The 23777-nt window shown below is 47.7% G+C and overlaps 2 protein-coding genes and 2 long non-coding RNA genes across 7 annotated transcripts; 2 read left to right on the forward strand and 2 right to left on the reverse strand.

Annotated features, from left to right (window-relative positions):
• Positions 1-1514: 1514 nt before the first annotated feature.
• On the reverse strand, positions 1515-9598 carry tp53inp1 (tumor protein p53 inducible nuclear protein 1). The gene is made up of 4 exons (XM_086153883.1): positions 9360-9598; positions 6964-7299; positions 4764-5295; positions 1515-4458 (listed from the first exon to the last, which is right to left on the reverse strand). Exons 2-4 carry the CDS (start codon positions 7088-7090, stop codon positions 4245-4247), a joined length of 873 nt encoding a protein of 290 aa, XP_086010009.1. The 5' UTR covers positions 7091-7299; positions 9360-9598; the 3' UTR covers positions 1515-4244.
• Positions 9599-12900: 3302 nt separating this feature from the next.
• On the forward strand, positions 12901-14957 carry LOC147230476 (uncharacterized). 2 transcript variants are annotated; one of them, XR_015106707.1, is made up of 2 exons: positions 12901-13627; positions 14221-14957. It is a non-coding gene; the product is annotated as an uncharacterized LOC147230476 (long non-coding RNA). The 2 variants fall into 2 exon arrangements; XR_015106708.1 differs by having other exon boundaries at positions 12901-13717; positions 14221-14366.
• nagpa (N-acetylglucosamine-1-phosphodiester alpha-N-acetylglucosaminidase) lies at positions 14299-23516 on the reverse strand. Of its 3 annotated transcripts, none has more exons than XM_086153885.1 (12): positions 23345-23516; positions 21641-21846; positions 21244-21511; positions 20650-20789; positions 19745-19853; positions 19263-19391; positions 18190-18395; positions 18044-18091; positions 16458-16586; positions 16219-16350; positions 15763-15841; positions 14299-15208 (listed from the first exon to the last, which is right to left on the reverse strand). In XM_086153885.1, exons 1-12 carry the CDS (start codon positions 23425-23427, stop codon positions 14971-14973), a joined length of 1767 nt encoding a protein of 588 aa, XP_086010011.1. In that variant the 5' UTR covers positions 23428-23516; the 3' UTR covers positions 14299-14970. The 3 variants fall into 3 exon arrangements, with proteins under 3 accessions (XP_086010011.1, XP_086010010.1, XP_086010012.1); XM_086153884.1 differs by having other exon boundaries at positions 15763-15844; XM_086153886.1 differs by having other exon boundaries at positions 15142-15208; positions 15750-15844.
• Positions 18283-20190, forward strand: LOC147230478 (uncharacterized). The gene is made up of 3 exons (XR_015106706.1): positions 18283-18407; positions 19243-19409; positions 19519-20190. It is a non-coding gene; the product is annotated as an uncharacterized LOC147230478 (long non-coding RNA).
• Positions 23517-23777: the final 261 nt, after the last annotated feature.

Consider the following 23777-nt stretch of genomic DNA (forward strand, 5'->3'; position numbering starts at 1 on the left):
TTCAGAGATTGTTGGCACTATAACACACGGCAAAGTGGCAAACCTTGCTCCTGTAATTAGTCTCATCTCCATCGTAGATGAGACCAACCACAGTTATTTCGTCCGCATACTTGAAGATCGTTGGTCCTTGAGTGGACCCGTTATTCACAGTGATGTTACTGGATGTGTTCCCGCTGACTCGTGCCGCCTGTGGTCTTCCCATCAGGAAGTCCAACAGCCAGTTGCATATCGAGTTGTTGAGCCCCAGCTGGCCGAGGTTGTGAGTGAGCTTCGGGGGATGATCGTGTTGAATGCTGAGCTGAAGTGGATGACCAGCATTCTAACATACGAGTCCTTAGTGTTCAAGTGTGTGAGGGCAGTGGAAATGGCATCATCGGTCAAGCTGTTCAACCAATACGCAAACTGGTAGGGGTCCAGGGAGGGAAGGGGGAAGGGCCGACTTGAAGTGCTCCATGATTAGCCGCTCAAAGCACTTCATGAGGATGGAAGCGAGTGCAACTGGGCGGTAATCGTTGAGGCAAAGAGGCGACGACTTCTTCTCGGGGACGACTAAGACTGGCTGTAGCTTTGAGGCACATTGGAACAACAGCTTTGCTCAGCGATGTGTTGAATATGTCCGTGAGGACATATAAGTGTTCCTCTGTGCCATTTCTCAGTACACGGCCAGTTATGTTGTGAGGACCCGGGGCTTTGCGTGCATTGATCCTGTCAAGTGATCTCTTCACGCTGTCTGAGGACAGTGTCAGTACCTGGTTGCTAGGAGGGGGTGTTTTGTGCCTCAAACCTGGTGAAGAACTCAGCTCATTCGGCAGAGAGGTGTGGCTGTCGCAGGTCCGGCGTCCGGGCTTATGGTCTGTGAGGGTCTGTAGCCACCGCCACAGGCTGCCAGTGTCTGCCACTGCTGAAACTAAAGGCAATCCTCCTTGAGTACTGACTTTTAGCCTTCTTGATACCATGGAACAGGTTGGCCCTCGCTGTCCTGAGGCCAACAGAGTCTCTGGCTGTGAAGACAGTATTCGGAGCGTTCAGGAGCCTGTGGATATGCATATACATGTGTATTTAAGCACACGTAATAATTTTGTGTAACAGTAGTTGTTGTAAAGTAAGCATTTATTGCACAGAAGACACTCTTGAGTGTCTGACTCTCAGAGTGAGTTCTACAGCTTAAAGGCTGCTGGCAGGAATGATTTCCGATGGCGCTCGGTGGTGCATCGTGGTTGAATCGGTCTGGAGCTGAAAGAACCCCTGTGCCCGACCAGCACATCGTGGAGTGGGTTGGTGCGATGGGATGTCAACAGCCATAAGCAATATGGCTGTGAATTCCCTGGCCTTAAATTCCACCAGAGGTGAGCAGTGTGTGAAGACCGCAATAGTATCGAGGCACCAGGCATCGCTGATGGAAACACCAATCTAACCTCTGTCGACAACAGCTCTGTCTGCACGGTAGCATTTTCGCCGGTCGAGCTGGACGGCGCTGTCTGAGTCACGACTGTGCAATAAACCCACACACAGAGTTTTGTGTATGAAAACATTTATTGAGACTAATGAGAGATCACATGTAGGAACTATTAGTCTGAAAACAGATGACCCCACTTTAAAATCAGCACTTTCTATCTGACATCAGAACAAAGTCAAACATCCGAAATACAAAGTTATGTCGATAAATAAACCCTAAAAATTCCTACACCTTTTTTAAAACCTTTTTTTTTGGCAAGTGCTGTATTATTCCAGTAAACTACACCAAAAAAGCAAAAATTGTGTAACACTTGGTGAGAAATTTCAGAAAAAATTAAAACAAATAAAAAAAAAAAATGCCACAACATATTCTTCACACTTTAAAATAAGAAAAAGAAAAATAAAACAACAGAGGAGAAAAGGTTTTGCTACATCTTCTGTCTGGTTCGGTATCAAAAGGGGCTGCGAGTGGTGCATAGATGGTTCTGACATGGACATCAGGACGTGGTAAAACAAAGACCAGAGCCAGAGTTCAAGTTCTTCATTGATGCATTGTCATTTACAACATTTCCCCCTGGAAGGCACGTGATCCACAAGATTCAAGGCATTGAACAAAAAAACACGACCAGTCCCTGTGAGTCTGACGGCGAGGACACCAGAACACTAAACTAATCCTGAAAGACGGAAGGAGAAACTGTCGTCTCCCGTTCCCTTGAATTTTTTTTTTTCATGTTTTCTATTTTAAACAGAGTACATCACGATTCCAAAGCTCAATGACGAGACACACATTCAAGAGAGGAAAAGCTCAAACTGACCAGAGACACGACAGAGACAAACCAAACACCCGGAACATAAAAATGAGCCATCAGATCCTGAAAGCAACCTCTGCCATTCCCTGCTGCGTTCAGTGAGTTAAGAGGGTGTGACTTTGTCTGTTTGGAATAAATCGGCATTATGTGAAGTTGAAGCCCTTCCACACCTCCTCGGGGAAAAAAAAAGATCACTTCTGCCAGGAAAAGACAAGAAGAAAATACAAAACACAAGCTCAAAACTTTTAAGGAAAAAACGGTTGAACATAGTTACTCGAAAGGCAAACAAAACAAACAGGAAATTTCTCAAACCCGACCCCTTTTGAAATGAACTTTTCAAAGTCTGTCAAAATTAACGTTCTGATTTAAATCCGTAATTAACGCACCGAACTGATGCACTCTTGGACAGAACCGGACAAAGTGATGGGGGTCTTTGGTCGCTGCGCCCCCCCGGTGGACGGAAGGGGAACAGAACCCGCTTCTTCAGTCAAAACCGTTGCTACCAACATCTCTTGAGGCTCAATATAAACGCACCAATTTGAGGACAAGACTTGGAAATACTTATTAAAACATAATATTTCAAGCCTCTGGTGTAAATAGAGATGGTTTTGGGGGGGGGAAAGCAATGAGGAATACAATGCTGGGACTTTTCAGACACGTGCTGCATGACAAAGAAATCTATGGTTTTAAAGCGGTGGCAGTATTCTTCCAACCTTTTGAGATACTAATTGTTTCCTTTCTTCTTGTACTTCCCTGGCGGAAGATCGGGGTGAATCTCCTGTGGCGTCTCAGGTGAGCACCACCATCCCGAAAAAATAACTATGCCGAGTTCTGGGTTTAAGGTCATCGCTACTCTTTTTTTTTTTTTTTTTTCGGTTTAAATAGTTTAACAAAGTGGAACTAAGTTAACGTGGAAAAAGTTAAAAAGTACAATAACAGTTTCAAAGCATGTTAGGAACAAGATCAAGATGTATAAACATCGCTGAACAAATAACAGGGTTGTGTTCACAGTCGCGCGACCGGGATTCGATTCTCGCTAACAGAAAATAATCAGCCGTCAAGTAAATCTGCATTTTCCTAAAGTGTAAAGGTGATTGTTTTGAGACCCTGAGAAAATGGACTGCAGATTCAGTTTAAGAACAGGAACGATAAAAACCACCGATCATGTTTTCTTCTGTCCGACCACCGACACACAGCTCTACGACCATGCAACACACAACGCGCGCTAACACAACCAAACACACTCCTACACAAGGAAACCATATATACCAACTTCATACTGATATGTAAATGTTTTTTTTCTTTTCAAAAAATAATTTTGGAGTTTTTTTTTTCCCGTTACATAAGTTTGTTTTTCTTGTAGGCGTCTATTCATCTCAAAGCTACCGTTAAAACAAGGCGTTTAGTGATATTCAACCCAGTATTCTTTAACAACTTTTCCTTTTTTTTTTTTTTTTTCATTTTCAAGAAAATATCGTGAAAAGTACTGAATTACAAATCCGGAGGCAGGTGTAGCAGTTGCCACGCCGATGGGCACAAAGCAACCCCCCCGTCCCCGTAGGACGGGTCAGGAGTTTCCCTTTCAGGCCATCTGTTCCCATGGCGACCGTCCAGACCGAGCCCAGCGGGCAGCTTCGGCCCTCTGATTGAAGAAACCGCACCTTCAGGCTTGAGTGACGTCGCTTGGGCTTGGGACGTCCTGACACTGACGCCGCCGCTAACCTGCCTCAGAGTAAAGTGACCTACAGCATTGATTCTACACACGAAGAAAAACAGGAGAGGAGGGTGGGGGGATGGGGGGGGGGCGTTGTCAAGGCGACCCTCCCTCTCTGTGATTGGACGCTGAAAAAGGGGATGATGGGAGAGGAGGGAGGAGAGGGGATCAGGAGCATCAGGTTCAGTGCTGGTGTTTGTTTCCTGATGACGAACAGGCTGGATGGTGGAGACGGGAGGGGTGACGACGAAGGTGATGACGGCACCTCAGAAGTTGAGGTGCCTCTGGGCGGGCTGGTGTAGCTGCACAGCGCCGGCCTTGGGGGGCCGCAGCAGGTTGAGCCGGCGCAGGGCGTTGCGGGACAGTGGCTGGGGGGCCACGCCCGGACGCTGCTGCAGGAGGCCGGCTCGGGCTGACAGCGTGGCCGCGTAGCGGGCCGAGTGGAGGGCGGAGCGACGCTGCACCAACGCCATGTCCGGCCTGCGGAGGGACACAAACACAGTTTTGTCTTGATGCTCTGGAGCCGAGGGGCCCCCCTTTGTGAGACTCTGGGCCGGGTCCAAAGATCTTCACTGGAAACAAGGGCCGATGGGGGCTAACAACATTTGGGGGGGCTGAGTCCGGCAGCAGGAACATTACATTTAAGACAGGGTGAATACTTTTCTTAATTTCCTCTTCAGCCCCCTCCCAGCCCCCCAAAAAAGCAAATATAGCCTGAATTTAACCCCTCAGGAGTGTACATAGGTGTGGATGGAGCGTGCTGTCATGGCGTCTTGGGGTCACACCTGTGTCGCGGGCCGTCCAGGGGGCGTCTGCCTTTGTCCTTCCCGCCGGACGCCTGGGGGGCGGCAGGCACGTTGCCAGGCAACAGGCCCAGGTCCAGGTCCAGGGAGCGCGGCAGGGGGTCGAGGGCCAGCCTGGGGGGGCTGTGGTGGGCGTAGACGGACATGCTGGGGTGTTCGATCAGCAGGTTCTCTAGCGGGCTGGGCTCCAGGAGCAGCGGCTGGCTGCGGCCCGTGAAACAGGGAGGGGGGGTCACGAACCAGCTCTCCTCCAGGGACGAGGGGTTCAGGCGCAGGAAGCCTCCTTCTTCCTCCTCCTCCTCTTCTTCCTCCCCGTCCTCATCCTCCTCGCCGCAGGCGTCCGGGTCTGTGTCGGCCATGGAGTTGAGGGAGGTGCAGGAGGCGTAGCGGATGGGCGGGCTGGCCATGGGGGACGGGATCATCACCAGGTCTTCGTCCTCGTCCCCCTCCTCCCCTGAAGGTGCAGCGGCGGACTCGGAGACGTCATCATTGCAGGGGCCGGAGCAGGCGTCGGCTGCAGGGGGACACCAGACACAAAGCGTCACTCTATTGTCGGCCAATCGCATCGCAGCTTTCGGTCTGAAAGAGTAACTGGGAAATCATCTGGCTCCGCCAGCAGGGGGCACCAAGCCTCCCGGCAGCCCAAACAAGAACCTCCTGTTGATGCTTGGCAGCCAAACATCACATGACCCAGCGACCGCAGCCTGCAGGCGTGTCTGTCTGTGTGTGCGTGCGTGCGTCTGCGAGCAAATGCACGCGCGCAGATGAACATGACTCAAGAGGAACAGGGTTGTTTTAATCTTGTCATCCCCGTGTTTACACCACACTGAGCCGCAGCCTCCTCGCTGCACAGCAAACCTCTCCCATCCTGGCAAGAGCTGCTGTTTGGATTGTCAGGAAGAAATGAGGGAACATGAGCTGGACTATAAATACCACGGCTCCGGCCCTTGGCTGCTCACACGCGTTATTTTTATCTGCTCTTAAATAAAGCCTGAAGATAATAATTCTGACTTCATCTTGCCAGGTGTGAGACCGGAGCCATCTCCTCCGCCCGCCCATCGCTGACCCTTATTTCTCTCCTGGCAACCTTTCAAGGGGGCTCCTGCTGCTTCACAGGGGTCCTGAAAGTTCTTCCGGGGATCATTCCTTGCAGCGGCGGCAATCACCTTACAGCGTTTCCCTGTTCACTCATTCAAGCGATTGTGGAGTCGGGACAAACCGGATGGCGACCCCGACCCAGCCCCGCCCGCCCGTCTCAGGTGGCCTCGTGGGAGCGAGTGTTTTCAGCTTGGCACCCAAACAAGTCCTTGTTTGGCCACAAACAGACTACAGGACTCAGCTGACTCGACAGGTCCCCACCCAGCCACCGTGACGGCGGGCTCTAGCACGTTGACCCAGCCTTCCTACTTGTTCCCTGTTCATTTTCCGCAGAACCCACTCCCCCTGTTTTTCGATTGATACAAAGCGTGGGAAAAATCTTTTCCCGCGTCACATTTGACATCACCTTCCTCTCAGAAGAAACCTGAAGTCTGACTGTCTGGCGCCTCGCGATCAGCTGGAGCAATGGTCACCAGCATCCTATTGATAATGACTCAGCTCAAGAGCCTCATCTCCGGCAGCAGATGTCAGAGGTTTTCTCCTTTTTTAAACCCTTTCGTTCTGAAAGCCGATCTCCGCGTATTAATACTTGGTGTGTCTCCGGTGTCTGTGGCTCTGAACCGAAACACCATCTATTTTCAACCTCCTCAGTTTCCTGACACTGCTCTGACCCGTTCTGTCCAGAAGGCGCCAGCTGTGACAGGGGAAGTTGGCCAAACCCACCCCAGAGGAATGAGGCCGGCACCCCCCTAAACATTCACACCTGAGCGAAGTCTCGACAGGCGGTTCGACGCACATAAGGCAGGATTCGCACCTCTCGTGTTCCTGCATACACTGCGTGTGTGCGTGTGTGCGCGCAGTCCCTCTATTTTAGCCGGAGGCACTTTTAAGATCTCAGACAGCTGGAAACTTGGCCCGGCTCCTACCTGCCGTTAAAAACTCAGTATCTGTCTGACGTGTTTGTTTTCTGTCTGCGTCTCCGCTGGAGAGAATCGAGTCAGCATTTAACCGGGGTTTAATCCTGGAGTGGGGGCGGTAGCCTCGTAAAGAAACTTGTCGTGCTAAATAGTTATGTGGGCCTCACCCAGGTAATTGACCAGGATCCAGTCTTCATCCTCCTCCTCCTTCTCCTCGGCGTCTCTCGGTCGGCCGCTCTGGCTCAGCCCATCCACGTCGTCCCCGAACAGAGCGCTGGCGAACCTCTGGAACATCCTGCGAGGGGGGATGCCGAGCAGAGGGCGGGGCAGGGGGTGTCGCGGGGCTCCGGGCGACGGCGGGGGGGAGAAGCTGGCGCTTTGGTCATCAGCTGCGGGTGGAGGGCTCTGGGGAGGCGCTAAAGTGCATCAATAAGGCGCAGTCGTTGATCATCGGCGAGCGGGGGAGAGGAGTCGGGGCATCACTCAGCGTCACCAGTGCAAAACTACAGGTGGGGAAGGAGACCAGGGGTCAGAGGTCACAGAAAACAAATCTGTCAGGGTGTGCAAATTATCAGGTCATTTTGACATCCTGGTGTGTGATGACACACTTTAAAGTTGCAACCTCATGATTTAACCCCAGTGTCATCACAGATTGTGCTCTTCCCCTATGTGACATCATCCCCCCCTTTGCTGGATCGGACTGCTTTGATAGACAAAGGCACCTCTGACAATTTTCACCGAAGAATAAACATCCCAGTGTCAGGCTGAGAAATTCAGTGCTGACTGCTCTAGGTAATATTAATATTTGGAAATTGTCTGGCAATTTCCTGAACACTCATATTTTACTAATAAATACATTTTTCCCCTAAAACAGTTACTTCTAGATTTCCAGATGGTGTTCCTTATGGGAGAACCACACACCTGAGGAACATTGCAAAGTTGCAAGCCAGCGTCCGCAACATCAACACTGGCCACATTTCCTGGGAAATACAAGACGGTGTCACACCTCCACCAGCTTTTCGCGGTATCATGAGGCTCTACCCAATCTATATCCTGCCTGCTTCCCCTCTGTGACACCACAACTCCTCCAATCATCTCACAGCCCTCTCTGGGTGGGAGGTCTGACCTACACCTTCGCACCTCCTGCCCGATGGTTTATGGTGAGTAGAATTGGGCAAGTAGCCATCTCGTTGGGTGGAGGAGTCCATCTTCTTCTCTCCTGCTGGTGGACATACGAAGCACCACTGGGGGGCGCTCACGGGCCAGGCCCCTGTCTGCACTTTGCCATTTAAGGGACTAGACTGGGCGAAAGACTGGTTTTCAAATGTCAGACTTTCCTCCCCAGCACATGAAGGTGCCTGTGCTACGTTTTAAAGCCTGGACTCGGGCTTGTACATCTGCGTTGTCACATCCACTTAAGGAGAGGCAGGGTAGGGGGAAAAAAAAGGCAAGAGTGTTGATTTTTCTAGGCCGGGAGCCAAACAAACTCACGAGCCAACCAGCAACAGCAGCTGATAATCCTCTGCACCTGCTCCTCCTCCACCGCCGTGCAACAATCAGACAAACACAAAGGAAAGCTGCTTGTTTGGAGAAAGATTAATGCCGTTTAACGGGTCACCAACTCAGTGGACTTGTGTTCATCTATTACGTCACATCAAGATTGGGCTGGAAGTCCCTCCACTCTGCGGGACGGAGCTCAGGTTACACTTATTCAAAAAGAGCAAATTGGATAACAATTGACCTTATATTGGGATGTTATTATCGATGTGTTCACAAGGAATGACAGTGACACACCTGAGAAAGCGGTAAAAGGTTATGTGATGCTACCTATGCTGTCAGATCAGCTTTAATGGAGAGGGTTGAAATATCAAAAAACAAATTCCACCAATTTGGGGTTAAAAAAAATAAAAACATCCTGCACCTTTTCAGCTTTCAACAATGAAAACCGTGAGTATAAAGACAGTTTGCCTTTTAAGTTAAGTCGATCGCCCACTTGAAGAAACTGCAGTCAGTTCTTTTGATTGTCGACTGTTAAAATGCTCGATCGGCCGGCGTGTGTTTGTTTTTGTTGCAGCTTTTCCACAACAAAGACCGTGTGAGTCCTCAGAGGACAAACAGTGGTCTGGGGGTCGAGCCATAGTCTGCAGGGATTGTTAGCCGTTTCGCTAAAAAAGAGGGGGAGGAGGCTGTAATTCAACACCGACAGGGCAGGACGGCAGTCCGCCCGTTAAAACTTTCATCTCCGGCAACAAAACCCGCCAAACACCCTCGGGAAAACACGGGAACGTCTCTTTAGTGGTGGTAAAACAACATCAACATGTCGCCTAGCGGATCAAGCTAACTTTAGCAAACACCAGTGTAGCATTATTACACTACAACAGCGGCTATTATCGAAAACAAATCCGCCCGAGACGTGAAAACACGGCTCCTCGTAACTTAGCACGGTGCTTTATCCAAAAGTGAATCCAGTTTGTGTTGTTAATTTGATTTTAAACGGTTTTCAGCGATGGAAAACGGTCAGCCAAACCGTTGACGTCCGCGGAGGGGAAAACAAAGGGCTCACCTGCGGTGGAGGGAGGAAGATGCAGACGAGCTCAAAGCGAGATCGAAATCCTTTTTTTTTTCCAAAAAAAAGGGAGGTAGATGTGTTACTTTTCGAAAAATAGAAAAACGTAAAAGATTCTTCTCGGAAGAAATAACGTATAAAAAATGTTAGTTCGGGGAGATTGACGTCGGGAGTCGCTATCCGCTTCCTCCTCTGTCCCCCGACTGCTCCTTTTGTTGTTGTTGCGGAGCTCCAACAGCTGATCGGCCTGACGTCAACACAGGCAGCCTATCGGAGGGGCAGGACCGTGGGCGGCCCGGCCAATCAGACGGCGCGGTTAGGGCTGTCACCAACCCATGTGACCACCCCCTCCTGCGATAGAAAACGGCATGACTGGGCAAATCCCGCAGGAAGCCTGGGATTTTATCCCAATTTCACACTTTTCATGTGGAAAAATAACAATAACACAAGTTGGGCTTTCTTTTTTAACATCTGTGTTACATCACTTGTGTGTGCTAACGCAATCGAGGACCGCAAACTTTCAATTTTGTTCAATATTACGGAAGAAGTGTCAAAATGTGTATTGCGAGCAACGAGTACAATTCAAACGACAATAAATCTGTATTTTCATTCACTGTTATGTAATTTGGGTGTAACACGACTAGAGGGGAAAATACTTGCGTGTTTTTGTTTCAGTGTTCCATCATTTGTGATAACGCCAAGAAACAATGACCAACCTCTAATCTTGCACTCCATCAATTCTTTATTTCTCCAACCTCTATCTCCCGGATGTTTACCTTTTTTTTCTTATCTTTTATAAGTAATCTTTTTACGCATATCTGCATGTGATGGGTTTTAATTGTTCTTTGAAAACAATATAGTTGAAGGTATTTTACACTGACCATGTAGTTATTGGTTTCCCGGCAATTCTGTTCTTTATCTTATAATGGTGTGGTTTTTTTTTTTCCCAGGTGTAAAGAAAGGGGTTATGAAATAGATTTTTTTTTTAAAATGCCAGTTCTTTCCTCGATAGCGTGAAAACACAAAGACCTCTGTTGTCTACCCATTGAAAAAGGCCGGTTTTCTCGGAGCTTGAACACGTGCACGTCCGTGTTTACCTGCGGCAATTTAAAACTCAAATAGAGGCGGACGCGAGCGCAAAGCATTCCTGTCTGACTCTCAAAGAACAACAATAGGTGGTAACAATGTTTTCCCTTCATGCCATTTAAATGTGAGCCAACCAGTTCAAATGAGGCCTACTTAAAATCAGACGTCAAATACCAGACACTCATAAACATAACATCTGAAAGGCCTCAGACGGCGTTTTGCAGCACCCGATTTCTTCTCATTGCATCGTGTTGTGGCTCCAAACAAAGCCATCAGGAACGGCTCGTTTTCTGATCAGCAAATACAAACAAATCCATGCCTGTTAAAGGAAACAGGTAAGTCAAATTTAACCAAATGTATTCATTGTCAATAAAACAGCGAGGGACTGAAAGCAGGAAGTGATGCAATGTAAGTCAGCATCACAGGAAGTGATGCAATCTGTGAGTTTTCCACATGTGACTTCAGGATCTGTCAATTTATAAATATCCTCAATTTTCCAGTTATTTTATCGTTTTAACAAGTTTATAAGCTAATGTTACTCCAAGTACTTCTTTCTGCGGTATTTTGGTTCTTCTGGATGGGTAGGAAAGGGAGCGGAGCCTAAACATGCAGAGGTGAAGTTCAAGAGGAAGTCTTGAATTCATTTAAGATGAATTCCCTCCTTTTTCCACGTAATCGCAAACCTTTTGTTATTGAGAGTGCATCTGCCGCCTGATTGGTCGGCTACAGTCACATTGCCACACCCTGTTTTTGTGTTAGTCAGTCAAACAAACAGAACGGTGGAGATGCAGGACAAGCAGGGCGACTTGTTACCCCAGATTTTTCCACTGCTCTTCAACAAGGTCACGCCTGAGCTAGTGACGCCACGTTACTGATAAGATAGCCTCCTACGGGTTCTTCCCCCGCTCTCCACCGCCGGTTACATCATAGGCCTTCTATCTGTGCTGAACTTTCCCTGGGGTGGTCGTAACGTTGTCCATATTCCGTGAGGAGACACCATTACATGGAGGGAGAAACAACCATTCACCCTCTTGTTTACATCTCTGAATGATGTAGGGTCTCCACTGAACCTCCTGCATGTGGGGGCCCTCCTGTGGAAATCTAAAACCTTCTTGCTGTGAGGTGGAGGCCCCAACCTTTGTACCCAACACACAACACGCTATGATTTCATTGTCAGGGATTTTTTTTAACTGAAGTCGGTTTTCAGCCTCAAAGTCTAGAATCTAAATCTGAAAAAAAATCCTCTCCCCAGATTGTTTCAAAACATTTTGAAAAGCATGTTTGAAGATTAGATCTCAGAATGAGGAACACCCTTCCGTCTTGTACCTTCAGACGGCCTCATGACATCGCCTCAGTCCCTAACGCTCCCAAAACCTTCCACAGTCACTCCGATCCTTGTCCTTTTATTGTTCTGTCACTTGTTTTGGAGTGTGTGTGTGTGTGTGTGTGTGTGTTTGTTTGCGTGTGTGTCTGTGTGTGTGTGTATGCATGTGAGAGGCTGTGCAGCCACATCCTGTTTGGATGATCTGAGTTCCAGTTTTTCAGACATAGACCTCAATTTCTTCTAGTTTGGACTCCTGGTTCTGCTTCCCCTTCTGTGACTTGTTTTGTCTTAGCTGCTTCGTATCAAAGTCTGCTCCCCATCTTGCCTGGATTCCCCTGAGTGTGTTTGTGCGTGTGTGTGTGTTCTATCATGCTGAAAAGATGCTGCGAAAACATCTGCACGGTTTTGCCACCAATATGTACTGATAATCGCTGTTCATGACAACAATCTACCACTTTGTGTGTGTGTGTGTGTGCGTGTGTGCGCACTGGACAGAATGTCCTGTCCGTCACACCTCACAGTAACAGAAACAACAACCCGCCTCCTTCCTGCCCCCCCTCTTCCACCCTGTCCTTTACATAACCTTTCTGTGTTTACAGTCGGTTGCACAATGAAGGGTTAATGACCTCCAGACGTTACCGGCCTCGTGGCCGGTTGGACCGTCGGGCCTCTCCACGCCCGAACCTGGCGGCAGGTCCGGGCAGCCGCCGGTGTCTCGGGCAGCTCTTGGGACACGTCCGCCGAAAAATCAGAGAAACCTGTCGTACTCCCAGGAATGCTCAGATTATAATCTGATTTTTGCACATGTGAGTGGCCTCCCCTGCTCTCTGTGTTTTGTGTCGCTTCTGGGTGATTTATATTTTTTAAAACTGCATAATTTCCCCTGGTTTATTTGGATTCGTTTGTTCATGTTTCCCCCGGGAGGAGATGTGTGAAGGGATATGAAGGTTCGCAGGTTGTTGCCCGTTGCCGTGGAGACCAGTTGTGTAATTGTAGGTTTAGAGGTCAGCGGCGGTCGGGACGTAAACATGGCAGAGTGGAATGTGGGCGGGGATTCGTGGCCGAGTGACTTCCTGGTTGTGATGGGCTTCCCTGATCTTTTCTCTGAAATTTGTTCGGAAAGTCCTCCGTTATTTTGAAATTTCTGAAGTCTTCTCAGATGCTGCCTGATCCACAGTTTATCTTTAAACTTATCTTTAAGTCAGGTTTATTTGGAAGATCATTTCCTGATAGTTATGACTTGTCTGCTTGTTCAACACGGTGTCTGTGAGAAGGAGGAGAGAGGTGACATCTTGCTCTGGAGTTGCATCAGCAGCGCAGCAGACAAACAGCGAACTGTGCCAAAAAGGAGGCGAGGTCATTGAACGCACCACCGAGCGAGGTCTTTAAGATGAGCTCCAGTGGCCGGGAGAACCCCCTGTGCATCTTCTTTTCTCTCTCTTTATCGGTCTCCATGCCAGGTCTTGTCTACTTTCCAGTTCCAGTCATACCTTGACTTGGGGAAAGGAGTAATATGGGTTTATTAGGTGTATTTTCCTTGACGATCTGACAAGTTTTTTGATGCTTTATTGCTCAATTTAATGGCTGCGCACTTAATGCTACGATGTATTGCTAAATGTACTGTGCACAGTTTTGCTACATTTTATGTCCAAACTTCATTTTACGGATGAGTAAAGCTGCTCCTCTTTGTAAAATCATCAAACCGTCCCTGACCGGTTTTGAACGACTCTTCTGACTCATCTGTCGACATTCCCGACAGTCCCTCCAAATGTCTCCTGCCCTCTCACAGATGATGCGATCAAGAACGACTTCTCCATTTCTTCATGGACAAACTCTCGACACGGACACCTCACGCGTGGGTTTTCCATGATTTTCTCTGGGCTTCCTAGCGGTGGCTGTGCATCCCGCTGTGTTTAAATGCCACTTCAGGGATGGCGGCGACAATGTTAGTGTCAGACGCTCTTCCTGCTTGCTTCTAACACAGATCTGGGCTCCAATCACAAACCAAAAATGGGATTTTGATAAACACCTAGTTGTTTTATAGATGAAGTCCTCTTGGAAGAACATGTCTTCCCCTGCTGGGAGATTGGACCACCAAGGGGAGGAATAGTTCAGATTCCCACAGCTGAGGCAGAGTGAAAGTTGAGCAGCCAGCGGCGGCCCGGGTCAGGGGTCAGAGGTCATGTCAGGGCTAAAAACTGCAGCCTCAGCTGGACCTCTGCGACACCCAGGAGGTCAAAGGTCAGGTCTGGGCAGATAAACAAGCTGAGCGGTTTAGGGTTGAAATGTCAAAACACGCAGGAATGTCTTTCTGTGGCATCTAGGACTTTTAAGTTTTTGGGTTAATTGAGTTTAACTTTACCAATACCTGCTTGTTCATTTTCATTTCTTTTCATTTTGAGTGACAAATGATGGTGTTTCTTCAAGTGTGTGTTATTTTCATTCAAGGCTGAGATCTGAGTCGCTGAGGCAGCAGTGAAGGAGCGGCAGAACTTCAGGACCTCGAACACAAACAAAGCTCCCAGAAACACCAAACGGGTTTATTAGCAAATGTGTAAAAATGAGACAGAAATAAAAAGTCTGTGTGAATTCTCCTCCAGGCTGCTTCAAGTCCTCCTTGGTGCCTTTCCAGAGCTCCCTATTTATTCTTCAGGAAATAATAGTGACAACGGGATGGAAAATTGTAGCATTTTTCTGATTCCGTGTCAAAACGCATTCGGTCACAATGTTTGTCTTTCCGATCAGTACTTTTTGAACTGATGGAAAAACTTGGACTTTTGGAAAAACCTGACAGAGACCTTTATAAAAATAAAAACAAATCAGGCATTTTGTCTTTTACATGGAAAAATACAACTTCGACGAACGAAAATTCCTGATGATTCTGAAACATTGCCTGACCGCTCTCAGGGTAGATACTACCGTGGATCCTTTGTGATTCTTTTTTTTTTCTCCATTTTTTACAGACAGCATCACAGGGCAGAACCTAAACATGTCCTTCGCGGAGGAGCGACATCATCTCAGTTGCCATGGTAACAACACGATGCTTTGAGCCGTCTCCCTGCGACTCGACCTCGCGTTCAGGAAAGGCCGTCGCGGGGAGCCCTCAGCCGGGGTTCTCCGGCTGGAGGTTCCTCGTAGAACATTCTGTGCGCCAGCAGGGTCCTCAGCATCCACGACCCCCCCACCTCAGACCAGCAGCTACGTGGACCCCGACCAGATCTCCTCCTGGGAGTCTGAGTCGTCCGGGATGAGTCCGGCTGTGCCAGACTTCCCCACCGCCAACGAGCCGTTGATGTTGTTCAGCGGCACGTAGGAATAGTCTCGACGCTCCGGGAAGTGAGCCCGCGGTGAACCCTGGTGGGTCCGGACCACGTGACCCAGCAGGCTGGCCACCAGTAGGACGGCCAGGCTGGAGGTGGCCAGCAGCCAGGTCCTCCTGGATGGAAGACATGGTGAGTTCAGCGATGCTTAAAATTACATTGGTAGTTACACACACCTCTTTCTCAGTAGTATGTGGATACATTTAATGTAATCTGTGTTTTGTTTTTCAAAAGTGATACTAAGCCTGTTACGTTTATCCACAAATCACCTTGTTCTAGAAACGTGAAACAGGTTAATAAACATCCGCCTGCTACTTCATATCCGTGGGTTGCCCTACGACAAGTCTGTCTCCATCACCATGGCAACGATGGACAATCGCTAAATTGCATGTGAAAAGGTGAGGAGGTGGAGGCACTGCCTATGAATTATTCACGCTCTCCCGTTTCATGTCACACAACATGCAGAGTGGTCACGTGGCTGCAGGAGGTCGGACCGTGGCTGTTGCAGGACATTCCCTCCTGATTTTCTACTCTTTTTCAAAAAAAAAAAAAAAAAAACTACTGTCGTGACAATCAATCCCGCCTTTTCTTTTGTGGAGATGGTGACGATTTATTTTCGGTGAGCAGGGAGAGGTTCGGGAGTGAGGAGACCTTGACCTTTGACACTCACTCGGCCAGATAAGGCTGCTCCCGGTGAGCGTCCTCCTCTCGTCTCCAGGATGTAAACATCTGCTGGGCCAGGCAGTGGCCTGCTGACAAGGGAGGAACATTGGAGTCAATATTTAACACCCTGGTACCGGAAGATAACAAATCACCGTCAGTCTCATCGCACAATTCAATATTTCTATCCCGTTTGTTATTTTCTGCTGAATGTCAGGTGAATTTTGAAAATCCAGAGGAGTTCTAGCGATGTTCCATGCTCGGGTCCAAGAGACGGCCCCGTCCATCTTGCCCCCGAACCCTGCTGCTGTTTGAACAGACAGCCAAAGGAAGCTCAGCTGCAAATGTTCAAATATTTGTTGCATGTGAACACACACACACACACGAGAAGAAGAGCCTTCTCCACTGGTGCATGTTCTTAAAGATTCACCTCTGAATGATCAAATCTGCGTGCATGTTTGCATACCTCTGTGTAAAGGGTCATTGGTCTGTCCGGACAGTGTGATGTTGCAGCTTCCTGTCTGGGGGTCACATGGGCACATATTTTCGCAGCGACACTGCCGGGAGCAGGACACGCCGAACGAGCCCAGAGGACACACTGAAGATATCACACCAGAACGTCAAACACACACACGTCACATGAGCAAACTGTGGATCGGGATCTATCGATAAACAGAAATAACAAACTGGATCAATGAAACTCACCTTCTGCACAGGTGTTGCCATGGAAACCAGGAGGGCAGCTGCAGTGTCCGTGAACATGGTCACAGGAGCCACCGTTGGCGCAGGAGCAGGTCTGATTGCAGCCGTCGCCATAGAAACCAGGTAGGCACTCTGTAAAGAGGGGGATATTTGAATGAAAACGCATTTTGCCGTGAAGCTGTGGTTGAATGGCTTCGGTCCTGAGAACTTGGAGGGTCTCCTGCCCTCTCCATGGTTCTGATCCCTGCGAAATTCACAGCCTGCTCTTTGTTTCATCATGACAAATATACCCTTTAATTCAGAATCACCGCATTCATTGCACTGTGTTCCATTGTCTTTAGGTTTGTAAGAAAAAGCAAATTATTTAGAAGTGCCCTTGTGATTGACAGGTGACCTTGTGGCGTAAGCCCCGCCTCCTGCCCCATTCTCAGAACATGAGGCTAAGTCCTGGAATTTTCTTTTCCCCAAAAACAAAAAAACAAATGTGTAAAGTGGGACATTTTAGAGTCAGGAAGTGACTTAATTATTCCCAGAACTATCGATTTAAACTTTCACAGCTCGTGTGCGGCTGACGATTGGGAAGAAATGGAATCGAATTTTGCAGGAAACGCAATACAAACTAGTAAAAAAAGAAAAATCAAAGCTGATAATCTGAGTTGTAAATATAAACATGTTGTTGGCGCCGCTTCCCGCCCTCTATGATTGTAAACATCCCTGAAACAGAAATAGACCAGCTGACCCTGAGTCTGCAAATAATGGTTTCTAAAACTTGGCAGCTCTGGCTGTGGGTCGACAGGTGGAGGAGCCACAGAGGGTGGAGAGGCCGACGGCACATTGGCCCCGGCCATCCATCAGAGGGGGGCATTCAATCAGACAGAAGAAAGACAGTAATTTTAATTTCAGCTGTGGCATATCCATTTTTGGAGGCATTTTGAGTCAAAACTCGCCTTTTCTTCAGGTTTTTGTGCATGTAGATTAGTTATTTATTTTACCTTCCTGGGTCACTGGATAGTTCCCAAACTATATTTAATGAAATATTTCCAGCGCTGTTTGTTACATGCAAGTTAATGTTTACAATCGCATCATCAGTCGCAAGCTGTGAAAGGTCAGTTTCAAAACTGGAATGCAAAAAAAAACAAAAAACATATCTGAGGCTGTCTGAGGAGCTACTGACCCACCTGGCCACAAGAAGCAATGCAAAAAGCAAATTAGTTTTGGTGGTTAGTTACAGAACTTATAATTTGGGGGAAATACCTTAATGAATTTGATTGACGTGTTTGTTTCATATGTTAGCTGTATTTATATATTCAAAATGTTTTCCTTTCACATTTCTCACTATATTAGATATTTGACTGGAGTCTTTGGAGCATACAAGGTTTGCCCCCCGCGGTCTGTGAAGGTACCTCTTACTTCAGAAGATGGGATTCATGTCAACAGTGGATTTCTTGATATAGGCCTTTGTTTTAACACCACTTTCAAGTGTGTGTGTGTGTGTGTGTGTGTGTGTGTGTGTGTGTGTGTGTGTGTGTGTGTGTGTGTGTGTGTGCGTGCGTGCGTGCATGCGTGCGTGCGTGTTTGTTTGTATTTACCTTGGCTGCAGTTCTGTCCTCTCCATCCAGCATCACATACACATCCACCTGCAACATAACCATGCAGGACAATGGAGCTGGTATATTTAAATAAAAACATAAAACAGCAGGTGGTGTGATGTGATGTGTTCCTAAATGTTGCTCACCGGGGGAACACATCCCGTGGTCACCACAGTCTGCCGGCTGACAGACGAATGTGTCGCAGGCGTCGCCCCTCCAGCCAGCCGTGCAGCGGCAGCGTCCGTCCACACACTCCCCATGGAGGCTGCAATCCGCTGGGCTGCAGCGCCGTGGGTGAACGCAAAGTATGGTGGAGACCCGCCGGGCACAGCGCCACCTGCTGTCCGGTTTGCTGGAGACAAGAGTGAGTTTAAATGTTTTGGTGGCGCCGCCACTTCGGGATTTTTTTTTTTTTTGTGTTGATGTTCTTTACAAAGTTTGCCGTCACAGATAAGCTCTGAAAACTCACGCCTTGCTACTATTCTCCCATAGTTAGCTCGGAGTAAGCAAAAGCTAGATGTGCGTTTACTGTCTAATTGATGCTAGCTCAGACGCTCGGTTTTCAGTTATTGCTGCATATATCTTAGCATACAGCTATATGGTTAGCCAGACAATTCAGTAGCTACTTTTTTATTTGAGGAGGTTCTTGGGCATCCAAGTCATGGTAAGTTCTCTTCCAAATCGTCTTGCCGTGGTAAGTGATTTTCTTCACTTGAAAGTGAACTTCAAGTGAAGAAAATCAAAATTTTGACTAGCTACTCTTCTGTTAGCAAGCTACTGTAGATAGTTTCCACACTCAGTATTAATTTTTTTCTGAATGTATTGGTTTTTTTCTGATGTACCTGGCTGCTCTAACAGTATACCAAGCTGCTATAACAATTTAATGGCTTAAAAGTATGCTAAGATATAAGGAGCAATAATTAGAACCAAGCGTCTGAGCTAGCGCAAAATTGGACTGCATATCTCACATAAGCTTACACCTAGCTTCATAGCTGGGTGTTAGCTTTCGAATGAGTTTGCGATTGCACTTCGGTGACAATCAATGCTACCAAGTGTTAGCTTGCTGCTATTGTTGACTAATACGCCTGGCGTCAATTCATGCAAGCTCTACGTTCCTCCCGCTGTCGATCAATGAGTTCCATCCAATTGAAATGTTTGTGGGCGGTGCTTAGCACCTCCTCTGGCTGTCAATCACGCAGGTGAGTGGGCCGAGTCTCACCAGTGATCCGAGGGGTAGCTGGCCAACGAGCCGCCGGATACGAAGGTGGCCGAGCCTCCTCCGTCCAGATTGATGGCATTGATCACGCCATTCTTCTTCAGGAACTCGGCCATTTGCCACAAATTCATCCTGAGGAGATACGTGGAGGTCAGGTTACACGTCCCTGTCTGGTGGCTTCAAGTTTCTGTCAGTGTGTGATATCTTGAAAATTGCACAGATCATTTCTCGGTTACATTTTTTTTTTACTAATTTTCAGGTAACCTCCATCCAATTAAGCTGCATCACGTCCACATCACCTCCAGAGGAGGTCATGGCTCTGATGGAGGAGGTAAGATCAGCTCCATGCCACTAACGACAGTTTCCTAATCCCATTTTTGAACATGCTGGATGTTTCATAATCTGATAAGGCACATATAAAGATGTATGGAGCCTTCAAGGTCCCCGCTCCTGCCTCCCTCCTCCTGCTTCAGCCAACGTCTCACCCCCGCACTCCAGTCTGCCCGTCAACCTGGACCAGGACCAGCTGCCCCTCAGCGTTGTGCCCCACAGCCGTCCTGGCTGACACCACGTCCACAAAGTAGCGAAAAGTACCTGTCAAGGAAAAATAAAAAGGCAGCGGCAAAGTCTTAACTTGAAGTTTCCAGTCAGAAGCAGATGCTGCAGAAATGAGGCAACACTCCATGCTCGGGTGCTTGATGAAATCTCTCCGTTCTTCGGAGGACGGGGACTTTGGGTCACCACAGTTACTCTTCTATCAGTGTCCAAGACATTCTTCTGCTTTCTTAAATGGATTTCAGCAATTTCTGTTCTACCTCCAATTTCTTTTATATATTTTTCATCTTCTTTTCCTTTGGGCTGCTCCCTTTAGGAGCAAATCCGTCTCCTCTATCTAACCCAGTTCTCTGGATCTTCTCACACCAACTCCCTTCATTTCCTCTTTCCCTCTGTCCATCAACCTCCTCCGGCAGTTCCAACCTCAGCATCCTTAGACCAATAAATTCAGCATCCCTCCTCTGTCCACGTCCAAACCATCTCAGTGTGACTGTCTCCAGATCATCTAACATGTGCTGTCCCTCTGATGGACTCGATCCTGATCCTATCCTCCTCACTCCCAAAGAGGGACGTCCATATCTTCATCTCTGCTTCCTCTGTCTCTAAGACAGTGTTTTTATTCATGTATTTATATTTTACCTAAATCCCTGAAAACGAGGATTCCTCAAAAAAATTGACAAATGTTAAGCCAGAGGTTCAAGTATTTACAAGTGTTTTGCAAGAAATTCAGAAAAATAAGTGCAAAATGTCAAAAAATGAGCAAGAATCTGCTTGAACCTTTAACAAAACCCTGTTTTGTGTGACCCGTGGTGCAACAGGTGCAGAGGAAACCCACCGGTCTCCTGGGTGGCGTCACACTCGACCTTCAGGCTCTGGTTCAGGTAGACCTCTCCGTTCCTCAGCAGCCAACCAACACCGCTGACCAGCTGCACAAAGGGGTTGGACTGATCCGTCACCTCCTCCTGAGACAGATACCTGGCAGGAAACATCTCCAGGTAAGCACCTTCAAAGTAAAGCCAACCCCCCCCCCACACTCACACACAAACACACACATCTGACCAATCCCCTGCATGTCCACCTTTTCTGGACATGTCCAGGGAGCAGGTGGTAGACAGGGGCCGTCGTAGACCTTCTTAGGGGTCACGAAGGACCTGGACATGATACACTTGATGGGCTGCATGTTCTGACGTCTTTGTCTGAACCTTCTACTAAAAGAGTGTCTCTTCACACACACCCATATATGTATTTTCAATTGATCTGAAGGATGAGCTGTTTTTTGTTCCAAAAAATCATTTGATTTTCTTGACATCTTTCATAGTAACTTGATCACTTTCGATTAATTACACACATCCTGCTGCCTGACAGGCAAAAAAATGTGACCCTCTCCTTCCAGCTGAGTGCTTCTGGGCCGAAACGGAGGATGTCTAACCCGAACACGAGGGTCCCGTCTCTCCGGATGCCAAACTGAGCGATCTGCAGGCCGCCGCCGTCCTGCAGCAGCCGGCCGTTGCTCACCACGCCGCCAAGACAATCCCCTCGGCTGGTGTTGAAGAAGCCCGCGTTCTGGGCAAACAGGCATCCCGCCGCCTCGGCCGTCCGCTGCACCGTCAGCAGCTGCCTCATCCCGCAGCCCCCCGGCCCCCCCGGCTCCAGCACCGACACCGCCCTCAGGGGGTCGTGGACCACCGTCATGTGACCTGGGCACACCGGAGAGCAAAGTAAGGTTTTAAAATACATGCAAAAGTTCAAAAACTGTTTATTTTTACATTAGACTTCCTGTTCAGCTATTTTCCCTTGCTGTTCAAGACAATCAAAAAGACCCTGACCATAAACCCACGCGGCGCTCCCACGGGCATCAGTGACGAAGATGGACGACTCGGCCACCGGCAGCCCGCTGCGGTTGCTGGCGGGCCAGGTCTCGTGGGTGGTGTTCCCGTGGGCGACGGGCTGACAGTCCCTGACGTGGCGGTGCGAGTGACGGGGGCCGTGACCTTTGGCGTACGGACGCAACACGTCCTCGTCCGTGGAGACACTGGAGGGCAGAGAGCGGGTCATCAGCTTTTGTTTAACACAGATAAACAGCTAGTTCTGGGTTTTTCAATCAATCAATACTACAAATTGATTACATATCAACGCAGTATTGACATTTGACTGTCTTTTCTTGCTTGATTTAATTCCTTTCTTTGCATCATTTCTTGCATTCTTAAGGAACTTGTTGACATTTTCAGGGATCATTTTCCCTTTTTGCAAATGTGGATTTACTTTGGCATACTTTGATTTGATGAATTACCGGGTTAGTTTGGGTTATTTCTTGAATGATTACAATCTGCTTAAACACCATCGGCTAAAACATGTTGGGCGTCTTCATTTGAGGGGACACGTGCACTCCAACCTCCTGGCCTCCTTCCTGCAGCCATGAAAATCTATTCTAAGAGTTGGAGCTGATAAAATAAATATCTGTGTCAGCTGTTTTAAAGTTGGAGAAAAGCATTTCCTCTGGTGGTGAAAACTCTCCCAGCTCTGTTTGCTTGTTTACACGTTTGCATGCAAAAAAAACTCACCAGATTTTATTCTCTCTCTCTTTGAGGTGCAACTTTTGAAATAGACTACATGTCATGATATGATATTGAGAATTCCTCTCTCACTGACCACAATTCTCACCATTGCCCCAAGAAACAGTTGGAAAAGAAGCTGCAAGAATGTACTTGAACATCTCCAAGAAATGAGCCAACAACGACGGTCCTTCACGAAGCAAGATGTCGTGAGTCAACATCAGGATATTGTCAAAGAAACAGTTTTGAATGTACAGGTTGTTTTATGTTTTGAGAAAGTAATGATTTACCGGTTTAGAAAAAAGTTTTAAAGGTTGCAGATGCTGACAAGGTTCAGTTCCAGCTGTAACTCACTAACTAAATATTGATCCATTGCGTTTGCTTTGCTGCTCCTCCTCTTGCGCTCTCTTCATATTTACACACATTAACCAAGCTGTCATTTCAAACGTATAAAGCGATTGGGATTTTAGTCAAACTGTCTCCTCCAAAAAAAAAAAATGCCCACGACTATATTTGAGGAAAATATTGCTTTAAATAGGGTTTATTTTCAGAAAAAAAAGTGTATTATGAAAACGGAGGGATTTGTACGCGACAAAACAGGGCCACCCAGCGGCTAAGATATCCATCACAAACTTTCACACGGACAAGATTGTCTTGTGATGAGTGGTTTGTTTGCTCTCCAAACGATCTCTCATTTCGTAATACCGACAGAGGCGCTCGATCGACTATTTAATCGGGTTTCGTCGGTATTTCGGGACCCGGAAGAAAAGACGAAGATGACACATTTTTAAACTTTTCTCAGCGGAATGATGACGATCGGAAGAACGACCGATTCTGCAGTCGGTATAAACGACATTCGCAAATTTAGTGATAAATTCAATCGAAAACAATATCATATGTATTCAGTTATCGCTGTGCTGTCAACGAGAAAGAAGAGGAAGAAGTGTGAGAAGTCGAGCCGGAAATGGGCCATCTTACCCGGTGCTTCCAGCGTAGCGAAGCGGGACACACAACCACAACAACAGCCACACACACCGACATCTCAGCGACACTGTCGCCATAGAGGGAGGAGAAGCGACGGTCTGCAGACCTCCCGCATCATCAGCCCCTGCACGGCCGGGCGACTCTCGACGGCACTTCCGGTTAAGGGCTGCAAAGTAAGAGTCGTGCAGGATTCATTTTTTTAAATTAACGAGAAAAAAAACGGACGTATTTACAAGTTATTTTAAATAATATTTTAAATGAGGGGTACTGTAATCAGTTACTCTTAATGGCGCTTTTAATATGGTCTGATATTAAAAACTCAATTATTGCCAGGAACGAAAAAAAACGAAAGTTCAGTCTACTTTTTGTGCTTTCCCTCCAAGAAAGCGAACTTATATTTCCCCGCCGAGTGCGGTTCGTTTTATTG

Source organism: Fistularia commersonii, chromosome 10 (genome assembly GCF_037954325.1).
Source record: "Fistularia commersonii isolate RoL2024-O1a breed Wild chromosome 10, RoL_Fcom_v1.0, whole genome shotgun sequence".
Lineage (NCBI taxonomy): Eukaryota > Metazoa > Chordata > Actinopteri > Syngnathiformes > Fistulariidae > Fistularia > Fistularia commersonii.

Coding starts and splice junctions, on each gene's coding strand:
- tp53inp1 (XM_086153883.1), bottom strand. CDS start 7,090: ATGTTCCAGAGGTTCGCCAGCGCTCTGTTCGGGGACGACGTGGATGGG. Junction 5,296..6,963: donor GATCCTGGTCAATTACCTGG/GTGAGGCCCACA, acceptor GTCCCCCTGCAG/CCGACGCCTGCTCCGGCCCC. Junction 4,459..4,763: donor CTGGACGGCCCGCGACACAG/GTGTGACCCCAA, acceptor GTCCCTCCGCAG/GCCGGACATGGCGTTGGTGC.
- nagpa (XM_086153884.1), bottom strand. CDS start 23,427: ATGGCGACAGTGTCGCTGAGATGTCGGTGTGTGTGGCTGTTGTTGTGG. Junction 19,392..19,744: donor GGGCAGACTGGAGTGCGGGG/GTGAGACGTTGG, acceptor GTATCTCCTCAG/GATGAATTTGTGGCAAATGG. Junction 16,351..16,457: donor TGGCAACACCTGTGCAGAAG/GTGAGTTTCATT, acceptor TGATATCTTCAG/TGTGTCCTCTGGGCTCGTTC.